Here is a 17545-nt window from a genome sequence, read left to right as displayed (position 1 = left end):
GCAATAAGCACAATAGGTCCCCTTGAAAGGCAACTTTAATATGAATGATGTAAGTCGTGTATATTTGTGTTTTCCCCAGTTCACTTGAATATAAATAGAATAGAATAGAATAGAGCTGCTGTTATTGTACTTGATACATGTATGATTCGTCAAGCGCGGTTAGGGTTAAAGCAGCGATGAGCAAACATCCGAGCGCTAGCTAGAAAGTGGCACCTTTAGAAGTCTCTGGCATGAATGAATGTGGTCTGTTTGAACCTGCCCATTCAGGAGAGCGGTATCCACTCGACACGCCAAAGCAGAAACATCTGACCTCTCACCTCTTCTGTTAATGTTTACCCTCTCTGGGGCCACAACAGATGAGTCTAAGTGGATGGCTGCAGGGGACACTGTATTTATTACTTGCGTGAGCTAACCAATCACGTCATGTTGGGCCACTTCATAACACGCAACATACATGCAGCCCTTTTGCGTTTATTTGTTACTTTGGTCATCACTAGATGTTTGACACATTGTGCTCCTCAACCTTGATGCCAGCAGTCCTGCAGCCCCGGACCATGTTGCAACCGCTACCACGCATGACTGCAACCAATGCTATTTGGTGTCGTGTTGTATTGCTATGATTGATCATGATGATCATTTTCTGGGTTTGTACACAGTAAACCTCGGATATATCGGATTCAATTGTTCCCACTGGTTTTGTCCGATATAAGCGAAATCCGTTATATGCGTATACCGGAAAATGTCCGTTTTACGCATATATCGGATTTATATCCGGTATATGCGTAAATCGGATTTTATCCGTTATAAAAAAGGCACTTCCTTGACTATGTTTCCAATGTACCTGGACTGGGCAATGAAAAGAGACGTAAGGTAATGAGAATTTAACTTTATTGGACTCTGAGCATAACAAATTGTTAATTAAGCTAGGCCCTGTTACGCCCGTCAGGCCTACGTTATTTCCAATAGTGAGGTTAAGATCTCATTCACTGCTGTGCTAGTATTATTGACGTCACTCACTTTTATATTGGTCCTAAATCTGGAGCCAGGAGAAAGACAATAGACAGTGACATCAACAAGATTAGCATAACGATGCGGCCATCCGATATATGCCAGGGAAATTTCATGGAAATGCATTGGAACGGGACTGGAGATTTTGTCCGAAATAGGCGAAATCCGTTATAAAAAAAATCCGATATATGCAATGAATTTTTATTGGAAATGCATTACAGAAAAATCGGTTCTTTTTTATCTGTCCGTTGTGAGCGAATTTCCGATATATCCGAGACCGATATATCCGAGGTTTACAAAACTGAATGCATGCAAGTCGGAAATTCAAACATGATCATATCTTGTCATTTCATCTGTTCACTCTCTGAATGGCATGTCAACACTGTAGAGTATCCTGTAATCAAGCAGGGTGACTGCAGTTTGTTTTGGTTCCTGCGGCTGTTGACGCTCATTCTTGGACATCCTAATGATCATTCTGAGAGAGTTGAATGTACAGGCAATTTATCTTGTGTCAGAGTGTCAGGAAAATAACAGCTTAGGGCTCTTGTCATTTGCTTGTGTGTGCAACACAAATGATGAAGAGAATGAATCACGAGTAGTGCATCCACGTTTTAAGGGGACAACATTTCGGAATTATAAATGTTGTATTCTCAATGAAGTTTCAGATAATGAGGTTTGCTAATATGGAAGTGAGCCCTGAAAGAAGTTTGGGATGGCTCTAAACGCTCAGTTTTGAAGAGTTATTTTGAACACAGGCTCCCTGTGACATCACAGTGAGCCTTATATGAGCGTGTCAGGGGTAAGCCTGCCCTCCTCATCCGCTCTGCTGCACTTTTTTTATTTTGCACTATGTGGATACAGGACGCGTCTTACCTGCATGCATGCAAATTACAAGCTCGCCGATGTCTTTTTCACAACAACCGACGGGTAGTCCCGCAAAAAAAAACGTGTTATGACCACATTTTCCGACTGTTGTTGTGCCAAGATGGTCTGCACTTTGTAAATGCGGCACCCTCATGTCCGGCTTCTGAGCTCCACAGAACCACGGGTGCCTCTGACAAATTGTGTCCGACAATGAGTGTTCCTCCTCAGGCAGGAGAGGTGGACACAGCACCCTAACGTCCCGGTTCTTCTAAGCTCCACGGCACCATGGGTGCCTCTGACAAATTGTGTCCGACAATGAGTGTTCCTCCTCGGGCATGAGAGGTGGACACAGCACCCTAACGTCCCGGGTTCTTCTAAGCTCCACGGCACCATGGGTGCTTCTGACAAATTGTGTCCGACAATTAGTGTTCCTCCTCGGGCAGGCGAGATGGACACAGCACCCTAACGTCCTGGTTCTTCTAAGCTCCACGGCACCATGGGTGCCTCTGACAAATTGAGTCCGACAATGAGTGTTCCTCCTCGGGCAGGCGAGATGGACAGAGCACCCTAACGTCCCCTGTTCTTCTAAGCTCCACGGCACTATGGGTGCCTCTGACAAATTGTGTCCGACAATGAGTGTTCCTCCTCGGGCAGGCGAGGTGGACACAGCACCCTAACTTCCCGGGTTCTTCTAAGCTCCACGGCACCAGAGGTGTTTCTGACAAAGTGTGTCCGACAATGAGTGCTCGTCCTTGGGCAAGGCAGGGGTAATATACAACATTTTTTTACTTGCAATATTATACGATAACTGGGTCAGTGTATGAGAACCGAGAAACATTTTCGGACAAAAAAATTCTCCATGTGATGGAACTTTTGTTCACATACATGTCCACCCTAGAAACAGTTTACAATTTCTTGTAACCAAACAAAATATTATCCGTGTGCATATTGAACCACAGAGTCAGTGTTCAACTGTGCATAAAAACAGCGTTGAGCTCACTGCTGATTTAAATTATGGCTTCAGTCATCCATGTTAGGTGTGTACAGTCACACTGAGCAGGTAGGTACAGGCCTCCTCTTCAAATCATGTGATTTCCCCATTAAATTGTCTGTTGGCAAGCGCCATTCATCTGCAATTACAGTTTATCGGCACGTTTGGGAAGATCAGCAAATACTGTTTGTGTGTGTTTTGCTGGCGTGCAAATTCTGTCTGAGTCAAATCTGTTGAGTCAATTTTGAAGTGGAAAAGTATTCTGTGGATACGGTACTTTTAAAGTATTTTTTTTTTAAATGAAGAAAACTCACAACACCGGAGATACTATAGTTGTTAAAGCTGAATTAGAGGAAAAGAAAGTTGAGGGAAAGGGTGCAGCTCTCATCCTGTGGCTGCTTCCTTCCGCCCAGCTTTAAAATGAGGGAACCTAGACACTGTACAGACACACACACACACTCGCTCAGACGCTGGGTTTAATTCATACTCAGCAACTTTTATTGATTTTTTTTGTATGACCTGCAAGTCACACATCTGTGTTTTCTGCAAGCTCAGAGTAAAGTTCGGAATTCATTAATAAATCTGTTGCATTTGTTTGTTGTTTTTAAATGAAACCAGTGTTTACAACATTTGTGTTCGTGCGGACCTGGCCTGAAAACCTGTTTGACGTGAATGCACAGTGCTGATGTCTCAATGTACTTAAACATACTTATGTTATTGTATAGTGTTGGTCTCGGGGATCATATCCCTACCAGATCATATGCAGTAATAATGCTGATGCAGGATTTTGAGTGAATGCATGGAGAATCTTACGTGCCATTTAGTAATCCCTGTGCAATATAGCACATTTTCCACCACTTTGTGCTCGACTCTCATGATGCTATTGTTGCTATAAATGTGCCGATGCATACAAACCTAGTATGTAGCAGCCTCTCACACTGAACTCGAATTGTCTGCGTATGGTAGGAAAGGATGTGAACTAAGGTGTTTTGTTTCCAGCAGGAAGAAGATGACCCAGACAGAGGCCAGCCCTGCATACGCTGCGGAGACCAGTGTCCCGGCTTCCGTGTCCACGGCTGGAGGTATGAAGCCAAGGAGGTTTTAACGCTGATTGAGCCACGGCTATGACGCCTTGGCAGGAAATATTTGTTATTTTTTCTCACAATGTGTTTTTGACCTTTTGGGGGTCACATTTCTTTGTCCTTTGTGGTGGTCACTACTATACATACTATCTGATATTATCAGGTCCATCATTTTATGTTTACTATTATTTTGCCACATCAGCCACGTAAACCATAAAACTGTAACTGTATACTATTATTATTAATAATAATAATAATATTATTATTATTATTATTATTATTATTATTATTATTATCACAGGATGCATACAATGTTTAAAAAAATATTCCTCTTTCCTTTGTCCCTAAAATCATGACAGAGTATAAGGTCTTGTCATGATGGTATTGTAACGTATGTTGTTGGTGTGTGTACAGTATATTTGGATAATCGGCTTAACAATGGTCTGCAGAGGAATAAGAGCAGATGCATACAACAAATGTGACCCATCCAGGACCCTGGTCTTAATCATGGCCATGACGAGCGTCATTAATGGACTTAGCCACTGCAGTTAGTAGTGACACCAAAGTACCACAGAGAGCCAGTATTACTGGCTGTCACCCTATAAATAAAAACAAACCTTTGCAATGAACTGCAACTCTTTCATAGTTCGCTGATATTCCTCATGCTACGTTTGCTAACAACAAGAAGCTGACAACATTTAAGCACAGACCTGGCTCATTGATAGGAAATGGTGGTCAACTCCAAATTGTGCATCGGTATGAACGTGAGTGTGAATGATTGTTTGTTGGCTGGAATCGAGTCCAGGGTGTACCCCACCTCTCGCCTAAAGACAGCTGGGATAGGCTCCAGCATACTTGTGACCCAAGTGAGGATAAGCGTCAGAGTGCGCTCTGCAATTTTTGTGAGCAGCGCAGTCCGGCGCAGCGTGGCGCACCCACGCCTCCATCCCTCCAAGTGGCAAAGAGGGAGGAGAGAAGGCGTGTGTAATCTTAACCAATCAAATGAATGACTCCCATTGCCTTTAAATGTGCAGGACTGGACTGCGCATCAGACGGCGTCATGCATCATGTACACCACCTCGTGGGTGGTGCGCTTCGCCAGCGGCATGAATAGACCAGGTCGGAGCTGGCTAGCTTTCAGTGCACCTTTTTCACACTTTTTTGTCACGAATTTGTCACTACGCCAAGCTGAAAATGTAGACACCTCCGTTGGTGCGCCGCCAGTCTACCAAATTGACTGCACAACAGTGGTGCGCTGGACCAAATTACCACTGCGTGGGCTGTGCCACGAAACTCAAGCCCACTGTGTCCCAATGTGCTCTCATGTTCTTTGATCACGATGACACATACTGCACTTCATGTCTGACATTTACAGTGTATGAGTAATACCTGCATGAAACAATTATTGCTCACGTAGTTTGAATCCGATGCAGCAGTTTGGACTTTGAAGGCAAGCTGATGAAATGATACACGTAATATAACAGCCGGCGCTGAGTTTTTTTTTTTAGAGTAAATTCACAAGTCACATGAGTGTGCATGTCCTCTGAGAACTGTGTGTGTCATACTGTAGTGTCTGGCTCATATTCAGTGTGGTCAAGCCTTTTGTTTGAGCCCGCTGTCAGCATAGGAGCAGGGTGGGCGACGGGGGTGGCAGTGAAATTAAAAAGAGCAGCGCAAATGGACTGAATGGCTACTTTTGTAGAGGAGCACCACTCCGGATGGGACAACGTCATCATGATAACCGGGGCTGATTTGTCATGATTGCAGGTAAAGAAGAGCTTCACTGTTGTAATGTTGTGACTGTGACAGGAAGTGCATGATCCTATAGAGCACCTAAGCTTAGGTCGGGGGTCTAAGAAGATGTTAATTGTGGGTGGAAAGCATCTTAAAGATGATATGAAATGTCGGTCTGCTGATAGACTGAAAGTCGACACCCATGTTATGTTACTGTAGCTCAAATTTACAGTAGAAAAGGTGCTGCCATGTTGTTTACATACCATTTTGTTTAAGTGTTAGTGTGTGAGGGTTCTGTGCTTGGATAAAGCAGCTTTGTGCCAACTTGAGCCACTAGTACCAGCTGGCAGCCTCTTATGCAACACAGATATACTCTACGTGCAATAATTTACCACATGGTCCCCCCCCCCCCCCCCCCCCAAACATGCCTCTCCCCTGCCGTCCAAAGTGAGCCCTCCATTTTGCTCCCACAAACGCGTCCACCCGGTGACAGATGTGGAGTCCAATGATGAGAGGGGGGTGTGATGTTAGCCTGAGGGAGATTATCGCTCCCATCTCCCCCCCCCCCGACTTAAGCCACTGACCTCATTTCCCGCGCCTGTTTGGGACACAAATGAAGGATCTTGCCACCCTTAATGGAAGCGGGATGTTAGTAGAATCTGTGCAAAAAAAACAAGTCATGATCTCTGTGTATCACCTTCATCAATGATGGGATTCAAATCTAATTTAGTCACTGAGTGTGAATGATGGAACACTAAACCCACTAAAGTTTGGACTTTTCTGTGTAGTTTTGTAAACTATTACAAAAGTATTAAATTATTACTGTTGTTGTTGGGAGTCAAAGAATGTGACTATGCTGTTGTTCCTACATTTCCTACATTCGAGCGAGAGGCGGGGTACACCCTGGACTGGTCGCCATCCAATCACAGGGCACATATAGACAAACAACCATTCACACTCACATTCATACCAATTGACAATTAACTTAACATGTTTTTGGAATGTGGGCGGAAACCGGAGTACCCGGAGAAAACCCACTGGCATGCACAGGGAGAACATGCAAACTCCACACAGACTTTGCCAAGGGTGGAATTGAACTTCCTAGCTGTGAGGCCAGAGTACTAACCACTCGTACGGCATGCAGTATTGTAGAAGAAACATTTAAATTACAGTTATATTATTATTATATGTAGTGGTTGAATTTCCTTTTTGTAACTGCAGATGTCTTTCGCTGCCTGGTTTAAAAAAAAAAAGGTTCCGTACCCTAATAATATATCTGTGCAAAGTTTTAATTCACATATCCAGTTTTTAATAATACGTGTAGGAGCTATTTATTAGTGTGTTCCTAGGTTTCTAATATCTGTTGATTTATTTTTGTTGTTGTTGTTTTGTTTGGATTACTTGATAATATTTTCTTAGTTATTTATTTGTTTATCTATCATATTTTGTTGGGGTTAATTAGTAGTTAATTCGTGGGTTTGTTTAATTGGATAACACCCTGGGCACCTGCAATATATTTAGGTAGGCATTGCTCACAGGACCAGCATGCACCGGGGTGGGCCTATGGTTTTTGTACCAGCGCAAGAGAGGCAACAGGAGAAAATGCCCTTGTTCCTTTTTTGTTTGTTTGCTTGCTTGGTAATAAAAGGAAATAAGAAGAAACGGAACAAGATTGTTTGGACTCTTTTGCCTGCGTAAAACACAACCCGTGGTGCATCAGTGGCCTTTTGATTATAGTTTAAGTTACGTTTATTTTTTGAAGTACAAATAGCCACTACAATGCGTCTTACACACATTTTGGCAGTTTCAGCAGCCTCCTTATACGTATGTGTTAGTGTTAGGGTTGGGGTATAGCCAATCCAGTATCGTTGAATCCAGTATTGTAACTTATGCATCAGAAATCTCTGATAAAGCACCTGTGAATTTCCGATCTTTGATCCATATCTGTGCTTTAGCTTTGTCAGCTTGTTGTTGTTCAGTGAACATAGCTGGAAAAATATCTGCAAAAAGCAGCTAAAAGAGTATCAGTGCGCAGAAATGTAGCTGTCTCTATACATGCATTGCAACCGTTCTCCTCACGCTACACACATTTTTTTCATTGCATATTTTGATCATGTACATATTATCAAGGAAGAGCTGGATCATGTGAAGTTAGTCGTGGTTTCTACCTGAGTACAACAAAAGAGTGTGCAATATCTGATCAACCTCCATGTGCAATATTAAGGGCTTTAAATGCAATATACTAAAAGTTCTATGTGAAGTATTTCCATAATGCCTCATATTAACTCTCTAACAAGATGTCAGTGTATAGACTGGTCATATATCTCATCTCGTTTCATATTATCTACATACTGTATTGTATATAACGCTGGGAAAAACTGTTGATTTTGTTAATACTTGGCTTGTTTATATTGTTTATTTTTCTATATTGTGTATTTTGTACTGCTTAACTGACTCTGTACTCTTGCTGCTGTGCAATACAAATTTCCCCACTGAGGGACGAATAAAGGAATATCTTCATCTTCATCTTAATTCATTGTGTCCACAGGAAGATCTGTGTGCACTGCAAGTGTGTGCGAGAAGATCATGCCGTGCGCTCGATGCCAGGCCAGCTGGAAAAGATGATGACAAAGTTGGTGTCCGATTTTCAGAGACACTCCATCTCCGACGACGACTCGGGCTGCGCCTCTGAGGAGTATGCATGGGTTCCATCTGGGCTCAAGCCTGAGCAGGTGACCCCCATTGCTGAAGAATATATTCTTTCAATAACGCTGATTTTTGTTGCATGAACACGTCTGTTTACCAGGTTTACCAGTATTTCAGCTGCTTGCCAGAGGACAGGGTGCCGTATGTGAATAGCGCAGGGGAAAGATACCGAATCAAACAGTTGCTGCACCAACTTCCTGCCCACGACAGTGAGGTAACACCACTGCGCAATATTGATACAGAGTGATTACGTTGATATCATTAACAAAGAGGGGAGACCTTTATGGAGGAATAGTGCGTGAAGCAGTGAAGAAGCCATGTAGTACTTCAAGACAGGATTTTTTTTTTCACTGCTTCAGTTACCGAAGCTCTCCACCCAAGGCAAACAGTTAAAATAAGTACTGGATACACACCTTTACATAAAGCCACACTCAATTTGTACAAACATATACAATGAATATGTGACTTTGTTTATGTATGAACTAAGGATCGACCGATACATATATATCGGACCGATATTTGCGTTTTTTCCTTGTAACGGTATCGACCAAACGCGCATGGGTTTGCCGATGTATTTTTCCACCGCATGATTTACAGTCAGGCATCCGCCGGGGCAGCTTTGTGTTGCTGCCCCGGCAACCGGAATTGGGAGAGGTCTTTATCGTGCACAACACCAACTTTAATAATGAGAGAAATATTTTATATATCGTACTAAATTGTGTCAGTGTGATGTGTTTGTGTGTGTGGAAGTGGGGGGGTGCGCGTCACGCTGCGGAAGAGCAGTCATCACATCGATGCTAGATAAATTTAAACTACGACAGAAATGATTTGGTTGAATATTTATTCCTTTTAAAGTTAATATAATGGTGTTTAAATGTGTGTTTAAGAAAGCTGAATCCTACTGTGTTCAGTGTTTACATTTCAATAAATATTTGTTTAAACATGAGACCTGGAATTATAGGTTATCACATGGTTTGTCTGGTATCAGGCCAGGTATCATGCCCCCAAGTGTCAGTATCAGCCCGTGACAGTAGGTCGAGGGCTGATACTGGCACGCTTATTATCAAATACTATTTAATCATGAGCTTATTATCACGTACTATTTAATCAAAAGACCATTTTGTTTCCAGAAAAATGTTCAGTTTATTACATGTATTATATCTAAACAGTGTAAACACAATAATTGCAAAAAATATTTCAACAATAATATTTTATCAACAGCCTTATCTTATCAATGTCTGACAATTAAAGTTCCATTAATCAAGTTTTGGGCAGCAAAACAAAACGCTGTGTGTTCACGCTCGTGCGCTGTTCTCTGATTGGTTGTTTCACGGGCACGATACCAGAGCAGCGCGCTCTGAGTGGACAGCTACGGGGGCTGATACTGATACTGGACATGGTTAAAATCTATATTTTATCAGTGTCATTTCGGCCTTTTCCCGTATCATTCATGGGCGGGTTTCTAGGGTACAGGGGTCCAATTGATACTGTAGTATGTGATAATATTTGTTATCATGGTCATTTTTTCATGTAAGGAATCAAAAGCAGTATCGGCCACAAATATCGGCCCAAGTAAAATCGGCCATCGGCTAAGGGTGATGGAAAAAAAAATCGGTATCGGCATCGGCTCCAAAAAAAACCATATCGGTCGATCCCTAGTATGAACATTTAAATGCAGTTGACCTATTTCTGTGTACATCCGCAGCCACAGTATTGCAACTCTTTAAAGGAGGAGGAGAGGAAGGAGTTACGTTTGTTCAGCCAACAGAGGAAACGAGACAATGTGGGCCGAGGCGTTGTCAGACTCTTCCCCGTCACCATGACTGGCGCTGTCTGCAAGCAGGTCTAGCAGCATTTTTTATTTTATGTACATATATATAGAGTACATAAGTCTCTCCTCCTGGACCCCGCCCTCTCTCATTGAAGTATTTTTTTTTTTCAACAGTGTGGCAGAAAGATCAATGGCGGCGACATTGCAGTGTTTGCCAATCGGGCGGGAAACAGCAGTTGTTGGCACCCCCAGTGTTTCCAGTGTGCCTGCTGCAGTGAACTGTTGGTGGATCTGATCTACTTCTACCAAGAAGGACAGATCTACTGCGGCCGGCATCACGCCGAGAGACTCAAGCCCCGATGTCAAGCTTGTGATGAGGTGATTGTCATGAATTCTCAACAACAGCAGCAATCTTTCTAATGTTGTTGTGTTATAAAAATGTAATAATGAAACTGGTTCAGTGAGTAACTGGTTTTTATCGTTACCGATGCCTAGAGTAGAATCAATATTCATCAGGCCCTAGGAACGTCAATTTCTTAATAAATATTCCCTATTATTGTCCACTGTATGAGTGCTGTACCTTTAAAACAAACTGAAGAACCTCCAGAGGAGCATTATTCTAAATCAAATCAACTTTATTTGTATAGCACTTTTCCTGCAAAGACATGCAACACAAAGTGTTTTACAGAATTAAAACAATTACCACAATTAAAAGGAAAAAACAAAGAAACAAAAGAAAGCCCCTCCTTCCCACCCTCCATACTAGACCACCCCCCCCCCCCACACACACACACACACACAATCACACACAGTAGGAAGACATGGCATGGCACTGAGGAACAAGGAAACGCCACCTTTGGGGCCGTCCACACTGGGAGGAGCTGCAGGCCGTGCCATCGGGGGACCAGCACCCGGGCCCCCCGACTCCGACAGACGGGCGGACCCCCACATTAAAGGGAGGAACCCCCAGCCGGCCGGGTCGAAGGGAACCAAGGATGGCAGACCCGACACAGCCCCCAGTGTGGAGGACCCCCTTGAGGAAACACTGGAGTTAAAAGCTGAAGACTAAGAGCATAAAATAGGACTAAAAAGATAAAAACATAACACTGGAGTTAAAAGCTGAAGACTAAGAGCATAAAATAGGACTAAAAAGATAAAAACATAACACTGGAGTTAAAAGCTGAAGACTAAGAGCATAAAATAGGACTAAAAAGATAACAAAAACATAACACTGGAGTTAAAAGCTGAAGACGAAGAGCATAAAATAGGACTAAAAAGATAAAAACATAACACTGGAGTTAAAAGCTGGAGTTAAAAGCTGAAGACTAAGAGCATAAAATAGGACTAAAAAGATAAAAAACATAACACGGGAGTTAAAAGCTGAAGACTAAGAGCATAAAATAGGACTAAAAAGATAAAAAAAAAACAAAACACTGGAGTTAAAAGCTGAAGACTAAGAGCATAAAATAGGACTAAAAAGATAAAAAACATAACACTGGAGTTAAAAGCTGAAGACTAAGAGCATAAAATAGGACTAAAAAGATAAAAACATAACACTGGAGTTAAAAGCTGAAGACTAAGAGCATAAAATAGGACTAAAAAGATAAAAACATAACACTGGAGTTAAAAGCTGAAGACTAAGAGCATAAAATAGGACTAAAAAGATAAAAACATAACACTGGAGTTAAAAGCTGAAGACGAAGAGCATAAAATAGGACTAAAAAGCTAAAAACATAACACTGGAGTTAAAAGCTGAAGACTAAGAGCATAAAATAGGACTAAAAAGATAAAAAACGTAACACTGGAGTTAAAAGCTGAAGACGAAGAGCATAAAATAGGACTAAAAAGATAAAAACATAACACTGGAGTTAAAAGCTGAAGACTAAGAGCATAAAATAGGACTAAAAAAGATAAAAATAACACTGGAGTTAAAAGCTGAAGACGAAGTGCATAAAATAGGACTAAAAAGCTAAAAACATAACACTTCAATAAACAATAAACATTCCAACACTTCTGTCACCTCTTCTTGCTATGAAGGGCCTCTGAGTGACTTATGAGATTAGCCCCTGCTTTACTAATGGATCTGGCACGACTGACCTACAAGATTCTACGTATGCTCAGGGAATAGTTAAGCCCACAAGAGCAGGGTGCCAACATCTTTTTTTTTTTTTTTTTTACTATGTTATTAACCCAAATCCTTAAGAAAATTGCCCATCTGCAACGAGTTACCGCTGCAGTGTGTTATGTCACATTCACTCTCTCTTGTTCTGTGTTCTGTTTTCATCTCAGATCATTTTTGCCGATGAATGTACAGAAGCGGAAGGAAGGTTCTGGCACATGAAGCACTTCTGCTGTTTTGAATGCGAGGCACCGCTGGGCGGTCAGCGTTACATCATGAGAGAGTGTCGCCCATACTGCTGCTCATGTTATGAGTCCCTGTATGCAGAGTATTGTGATACCTGTGGAGAACACATTGGTACGAAAATATGACTTTCCTCTGTTTAAAAATGATGCCACGTATCTTTGTGTATATTCACATCCGGGGCGGTGTGCGAGTGGTTAGCACGCCGGCCTCACAGCTAGGAGACCCAAGTTCAATTCCACCCTCGGGCGTGGGTTTTCTCCGGATACTCTGGTTTCCCCCCATATTCCAAAAACATGCTAGGTTAATTGGCGACTCCAAATTGTCCATAGGTATGAATGTGAGTGTGAATGGTTGTTTGTCTATACATGCTCTGTGATTGGCTGGCGACCAGTTCACGGTGTACCCCGCCTCTCGCCCGAAGACAAATGGGATAGGCTCCAGCAACCCTCGTGAGGATAAGCAGTACAAAATGAATGAATGAATATTGGAACAACAGAACATCTTCCATGCATCCTTCACAATGTTAGGTCCACGTGTATCATACAGTAGATACATGCTCATTTTCTACCGCTTATCCTCACAAGGGGGTGCTGGAGCCTATCCCAGCTGTCTTCGGGCGAGAGGCGGGGTACACCCTGGACGGGTGGCCAGCCAATCACATGGTTTCATGTGGACTTTGGCAAACGCTTGCTCCCCTCCAGTGTTAGCGATTATAATGACATCATGCTTTTTGCTACTGAGGACCTTTCACTCAGTAGCTTTTACAATGCTGACACTGGCCACTTGGGGGCGCCCTTGAAAGAGGTCGAGTTTAAGTGAATGGATGAAATGCATCAAGTTAAAAATAAGATGAAAAATAAAGGATATGAGTTGATTCGTGTCAATATAAGAGCTACTCATATGAGCTACGTTTGTGAGACGTTGACAATGATTAATAAATGTCATGCCAAACGTGTTGGACTGGTGGCCAGCCAATCACTGGGCACATATAGACAAACAACCATTCACACTCACATTCATACCTATGGACAATTTGGAGTCGCCAATTAATTAACCTAGCATGTTTTTAGAATGTGGGAGGAAAACCGGAGTACTCGGAGAAAACCCACGCATGCACGGGAAGAACATGCAAACTCCACACAGAGATAGCAGAGGGTGGAATTGAACCCTGGTCTCCTAGCTGTGAGGTCTGCGCCCCCAACACACACCCATTAATGTCTAAAGTACTGGTAGCAAAAGTGAGGATGACCCTAAATTGGGTCCAAAGTATCAATATTTTTAATAGCTACCATTATTTTCCTACACTGCGTTATAACGTTACTATTTGGCTCACTCGAGCTTCATAAATTGCCTCTTGAATCCATCATTTCCATGAGGACATCACGGAGCTGGTGGATGTTAGAGACCTTGCACACTCCATCTTCCATTTGAGGATTCCCTACAGATGCTAAATAAGGCTTAGGTCTGGGAACATGCTTGGCTGGTCCATCACCTTTTACCCTCGGCTTCATTAGCAAGGCAGCGGGTGTCTTGGAGGTGTGTTTTGTATCATGTTGGAATTCTGCCCAGCGACCCAGTTTCCGAAGGGAGGGGAACATTTGCTCTGCTTCGGTATGTCACGGTGCAGGATGGAATTTATGTTTCCCTCAATGTAGTGCCAGAAGTACTTATCCAGCCGCATACTACGACACTCCCACCACCTTGTTTGGCTGTAGGCAAGGCACCACTGCAAACTGGCACAACAATAATAACCTTTGCTTTGCTATTTGTATTCCTTAATAAAGTTATGTTAAGAGGGTATATCATATATTGTGACGGGCGGCACGGTGGATGAGTGGTTAGCGCACAGACCTCACAGCTAGGAGGCCAGGGTTCAATTCCACCCTCGGCCATCTGTGAGGAGCGGCACGGCGGTCGAGTGGTTAGCGCGCAGACCTCACAGCTGAGAGACCAGGGTTCAATTCCACCCTCGGCCATCTCTGTGTGGAGTTTGCATGTTTTACTCGTGCATGCGTGGGTTTTCTCCGGGTACTCCGGTTTCCTCCCACATTCCAAAAACATGCTAGGTTAATTGGCCACTCCAAATTGTCCATAGGTATGAATGTGAGTGTGAATGGTTGTTTGTCTATATGTGCCCTGTGATTGGCTGGCGACCAGTCCAGGGTGTACCCCGCCTCTCGCCCAAAGACAGCTGGGATAGGCTCCAGCATATATGAAAATATGAAATATGTGAGGAAATATTATATATAAATATTATATTATGAGGAAATATATTATATTTTGAAGAAATATCTATAATATATCTAATATATATTATGAGCCCTGCATGTTTTGCTGCTGCTATAATTTCATTTAATTTCATAGGCATCGACCAGAGCCAGATGACATACGAGGGTCAGCACTGGCACGCTGCCGAGTTTTGTTTCTGCTGCGCCCGATGTCGACTACCTCTGCTGGGACGCCCCTTCCTCCCTCGCAGGGGGCTCATTTTCTGCTCCAGGTCTTGTTCACTCGGAGAGGACACCAATAACTCAGACTCTTGTGACTCGGCACTCCAGAGTAGACCACTTCCACACAGACGCTGCGGGGCAGCAGACAGGCTCCAGCAACTGCAGTGTGGTTCTCCATTGCAACCAATAGAGGGCGTTAAGCCTCTTATAAGTCCTGCAAAAGACTGCATATATACTGTAATGGAAAACAGAGGTATGATCATAACAAATAATGTGTATTTAAAATATTTCAGAAAATAATTATTACTTTATTCTTTTCCATGTTTTCCCCTTAGGTGTCAGCTGCTCGACTCCTGTTCAAAATGGTATTCCGTCATCCGGTGGTCATCCTCGAGGCTCCTATTCACCTCTCCCTCACATTCATCGAGGAAATGGCCTCAGGCCCTCTTGGCCTTGCAACATTCCACATTACAATTTGTTGCCCGAGGGCTGTGGAATCAAAGTGCCTGTGAGTGGTCTTTTAAATGGAAATGCTGGACATCCTGCCCCGAGTCGCCATTCAAGAGGAACCTCTACTGGTGACTGTCGGAACTCTGTGGAAAAGACTACTCAAGTAAAGACAGGTATTGAAGACCATCTTTTTACGGCATCAAAACATCTCTATTAAATGTTAGTTTTCCGTACAAATATTTATCCGATTCCGATTGTCTTCTCCAGACCCTCTCCAGGCAAAAGCATCACATACCGTCAAGTCACCTGAATCACCTCCCCTCCCACCTCCACTCCCTATTAAGACTCGAGACCTCACAGCACAGGACTCATCCCCTTTAAATACCTCCCAATCAGAGGAGAGCCCCTCCCATTCTCCACCCGCATTCTCCCGTAGCGGGACAGCAAGAGTCAGCTTCAGAGAACCAATCAGCAGCAGCTATTCTCTTGATGAGGAAGAGGATGAAGACGAGAAGGAAGAAGAGCCAACTGAGAATGGAGACATCACTCAGGATGAAGATGATGTAAACGGAGGTTTTGGAAGCAGGTTGCATCTCCAGAAAGGAATCCCACCTCAGATGGATCTACTAGGTAAGAACAAGGCCGAAGAAAAGTTTCCACCTCACTTTGAATCAGGAAAGTTTCTTTTTATGGTTGTTGAAGCAGATGGATCCTCTTACCGCCAACGCAGTCTCCGCCGTGGTTGGAGTCATTGCCGCGTTTCGTCTGACTCAAACCTTCACCCGACGTCAGACGCTCGCCTCCGACGCTCACAGGCCGACCGCCCTCGACTGGACGTTCTGGACCGTGACGAAAGAGAGAAGGATGCCCACTCACTGGTCCTACAGCCGGGACGGCACAAACACGAAGACTCCTGCTCCACTTGCTCTTCATCTTCAGACTCGGAGCAAGAGGGTTATTTCCTTGGACAGCCGATTCCTTTACCTCCCCAACTTCGGAAACATCAAGTCAACGAGGATAAAGACACAAAAGAAGAAGAAGAGCCAGTTCAGTGGGGACTGAGGGGGAGTATCAGGCGGAGACGAGCTCACAGTCTTGGTGCTAAGGACAAGGATAAAAACTGCACTGTCTCCTGACCTGGCTGCACGGTGGACGAGTGGTTATCGCGCATCTCCTTGTGCATGTGCGGGTTTTCTCCGGGTGCTCCAGTTTCCTCCCAAAAACATGCTAGGTTAATTAGCGACTCTAAATTGTCCATAGGTATGAATGTGAGTGTGAATGGTTGTTTGTCTATATGTGCCCTGTGATTGGCTGGCCACCAGTCCAGGGTGTACCCCGCCTCTCGCCCGAAGACAGCTGGGATAGGCTCCTGAATGAATGCCTCCTGAACGCAACACTGGAAAACATCACACTGTAATCACTGCACAGGATTTACTGTATGGCTAATGGATTCCAGCAAGCCAACATTTTGTTATTGTGTTGAATATTTCATTCACCATTATGCCTTTTTATAGAAATAAAAACAAATGGATAATATTTTAGCGGACTTATGTATAATTGATACTTGAATTTGAACATAATGTGTAAGATTTGAAGTCAATTAGGTCATCATCACAAACATTTTCCAGCAGAAACTTGACATGTTTTAAATATATTTTATGATTTTTTTTTTTACTTTCTAAAGTTTTTACAAATATGCGTCAAGTATCAACCAAACACCTCATAAATGGGACGTTAAATATATTATATAGAGTACATGCTTAGCTTGTCATTTATACTGAGGTCTGTAATCATTTACAGCTAGTCAAAATCCTGGAATAACATGGTGCTAACTCTGGTAGTTACTCAAAAAAAGGATAGTGAAAAACAATATATATACAGTATGTGCAAAGGACTACTGCAAAGTGTTTTATTATCATTGTACTTTGGTTGTTAAATAATTTATAATGAATGTTGAATGGGAATTTTGGAAATAAATGTCTTCTGGTTGTTTTATTTTCAGTATACTTTACACAAAAATATATTTATTATCTCCAAACATACTTCCCTGCATAAAAATAAAATATTGTTTCAGTTCCAGTATCCAGCAAATAAATTAAGGTGAACAAAGCCAGCGCGCTTCCG

At 42.9% G+C, this 17545-nt stretch overlaps 1 protein-coding gene across 8 annotated transcripts in view; it reads left to right on the top strand.

Moving 5' to 3' along the window:
• prickle3 (prickle homolog 3) overlaps positions 1-17409 on the top strand; it is a 22239-nt gene extending 4830 nt beyond the window's left edge. For 2 of the 8 annotated variants that reach the window (XM_058050984.1, XM_058050980.1), the window contains exons 2-11: positions 3866-3945; positions 8228-8411; positions 8486-8599; positions 10091-10228; positions 10331-10534; positions 12446-12632; positions 14886-15224; positions 15307-15594; positions 15689-16051; positions 16097-17409. In XM_058050984.1, coding sequence (XP_057906967.1) covers positions 8280-8411; positions 8486-8599; positions 10091-10228; positions 10331-10534; positions 12446-12632; positions 14886-15224; positions 15307-15594; positions 15689-16051; positions 16097-16557 — 2226 coding nt within the window. In that variant the 5' untranslated portion in view covers positions 3866-3945; positions 8228-8279 and the 3' untranslated portion in view covers positions 16558-17409. Of the gene's footprint in view, positions 1-3862; positions 3946-5537; positions 5713-8227; positions 8412-8485; positions 8600-10090; positions 10229-10330; positions 10535-12445; positions 12633-14885; positions 15225-15306; positions 15595-15688; positions 16052-16096 lie in introns of those variants that run through there. The other 6 variants (XM_058050983.1, XM_058050979.1, XM_058050987.1 and 3 more) reach the window with 5 other exon arrangements.
• Positions 17410-17545: the final 136 nt, after the last annotated feature.

Source organism: Doryrhamphus excisus, chromosome 16 (genome assembly GCF_030265055.1).
Source record: "Doryrhamphus excisus isolate RoL2022-K1 chromosome 16, RoL_Dexc_1.0, whole genome shotgun sequence".
Lineage (NCBI taxonomy): Eukaryota > Metazoa > Chordata > Actinopteri > Syngnathiformes > Syngnathidae > Doryrhamphus > Doryrhamphus excisus.
This window is presented reverse-complemented; position numbering and strand designations above follow the sequence as displayed.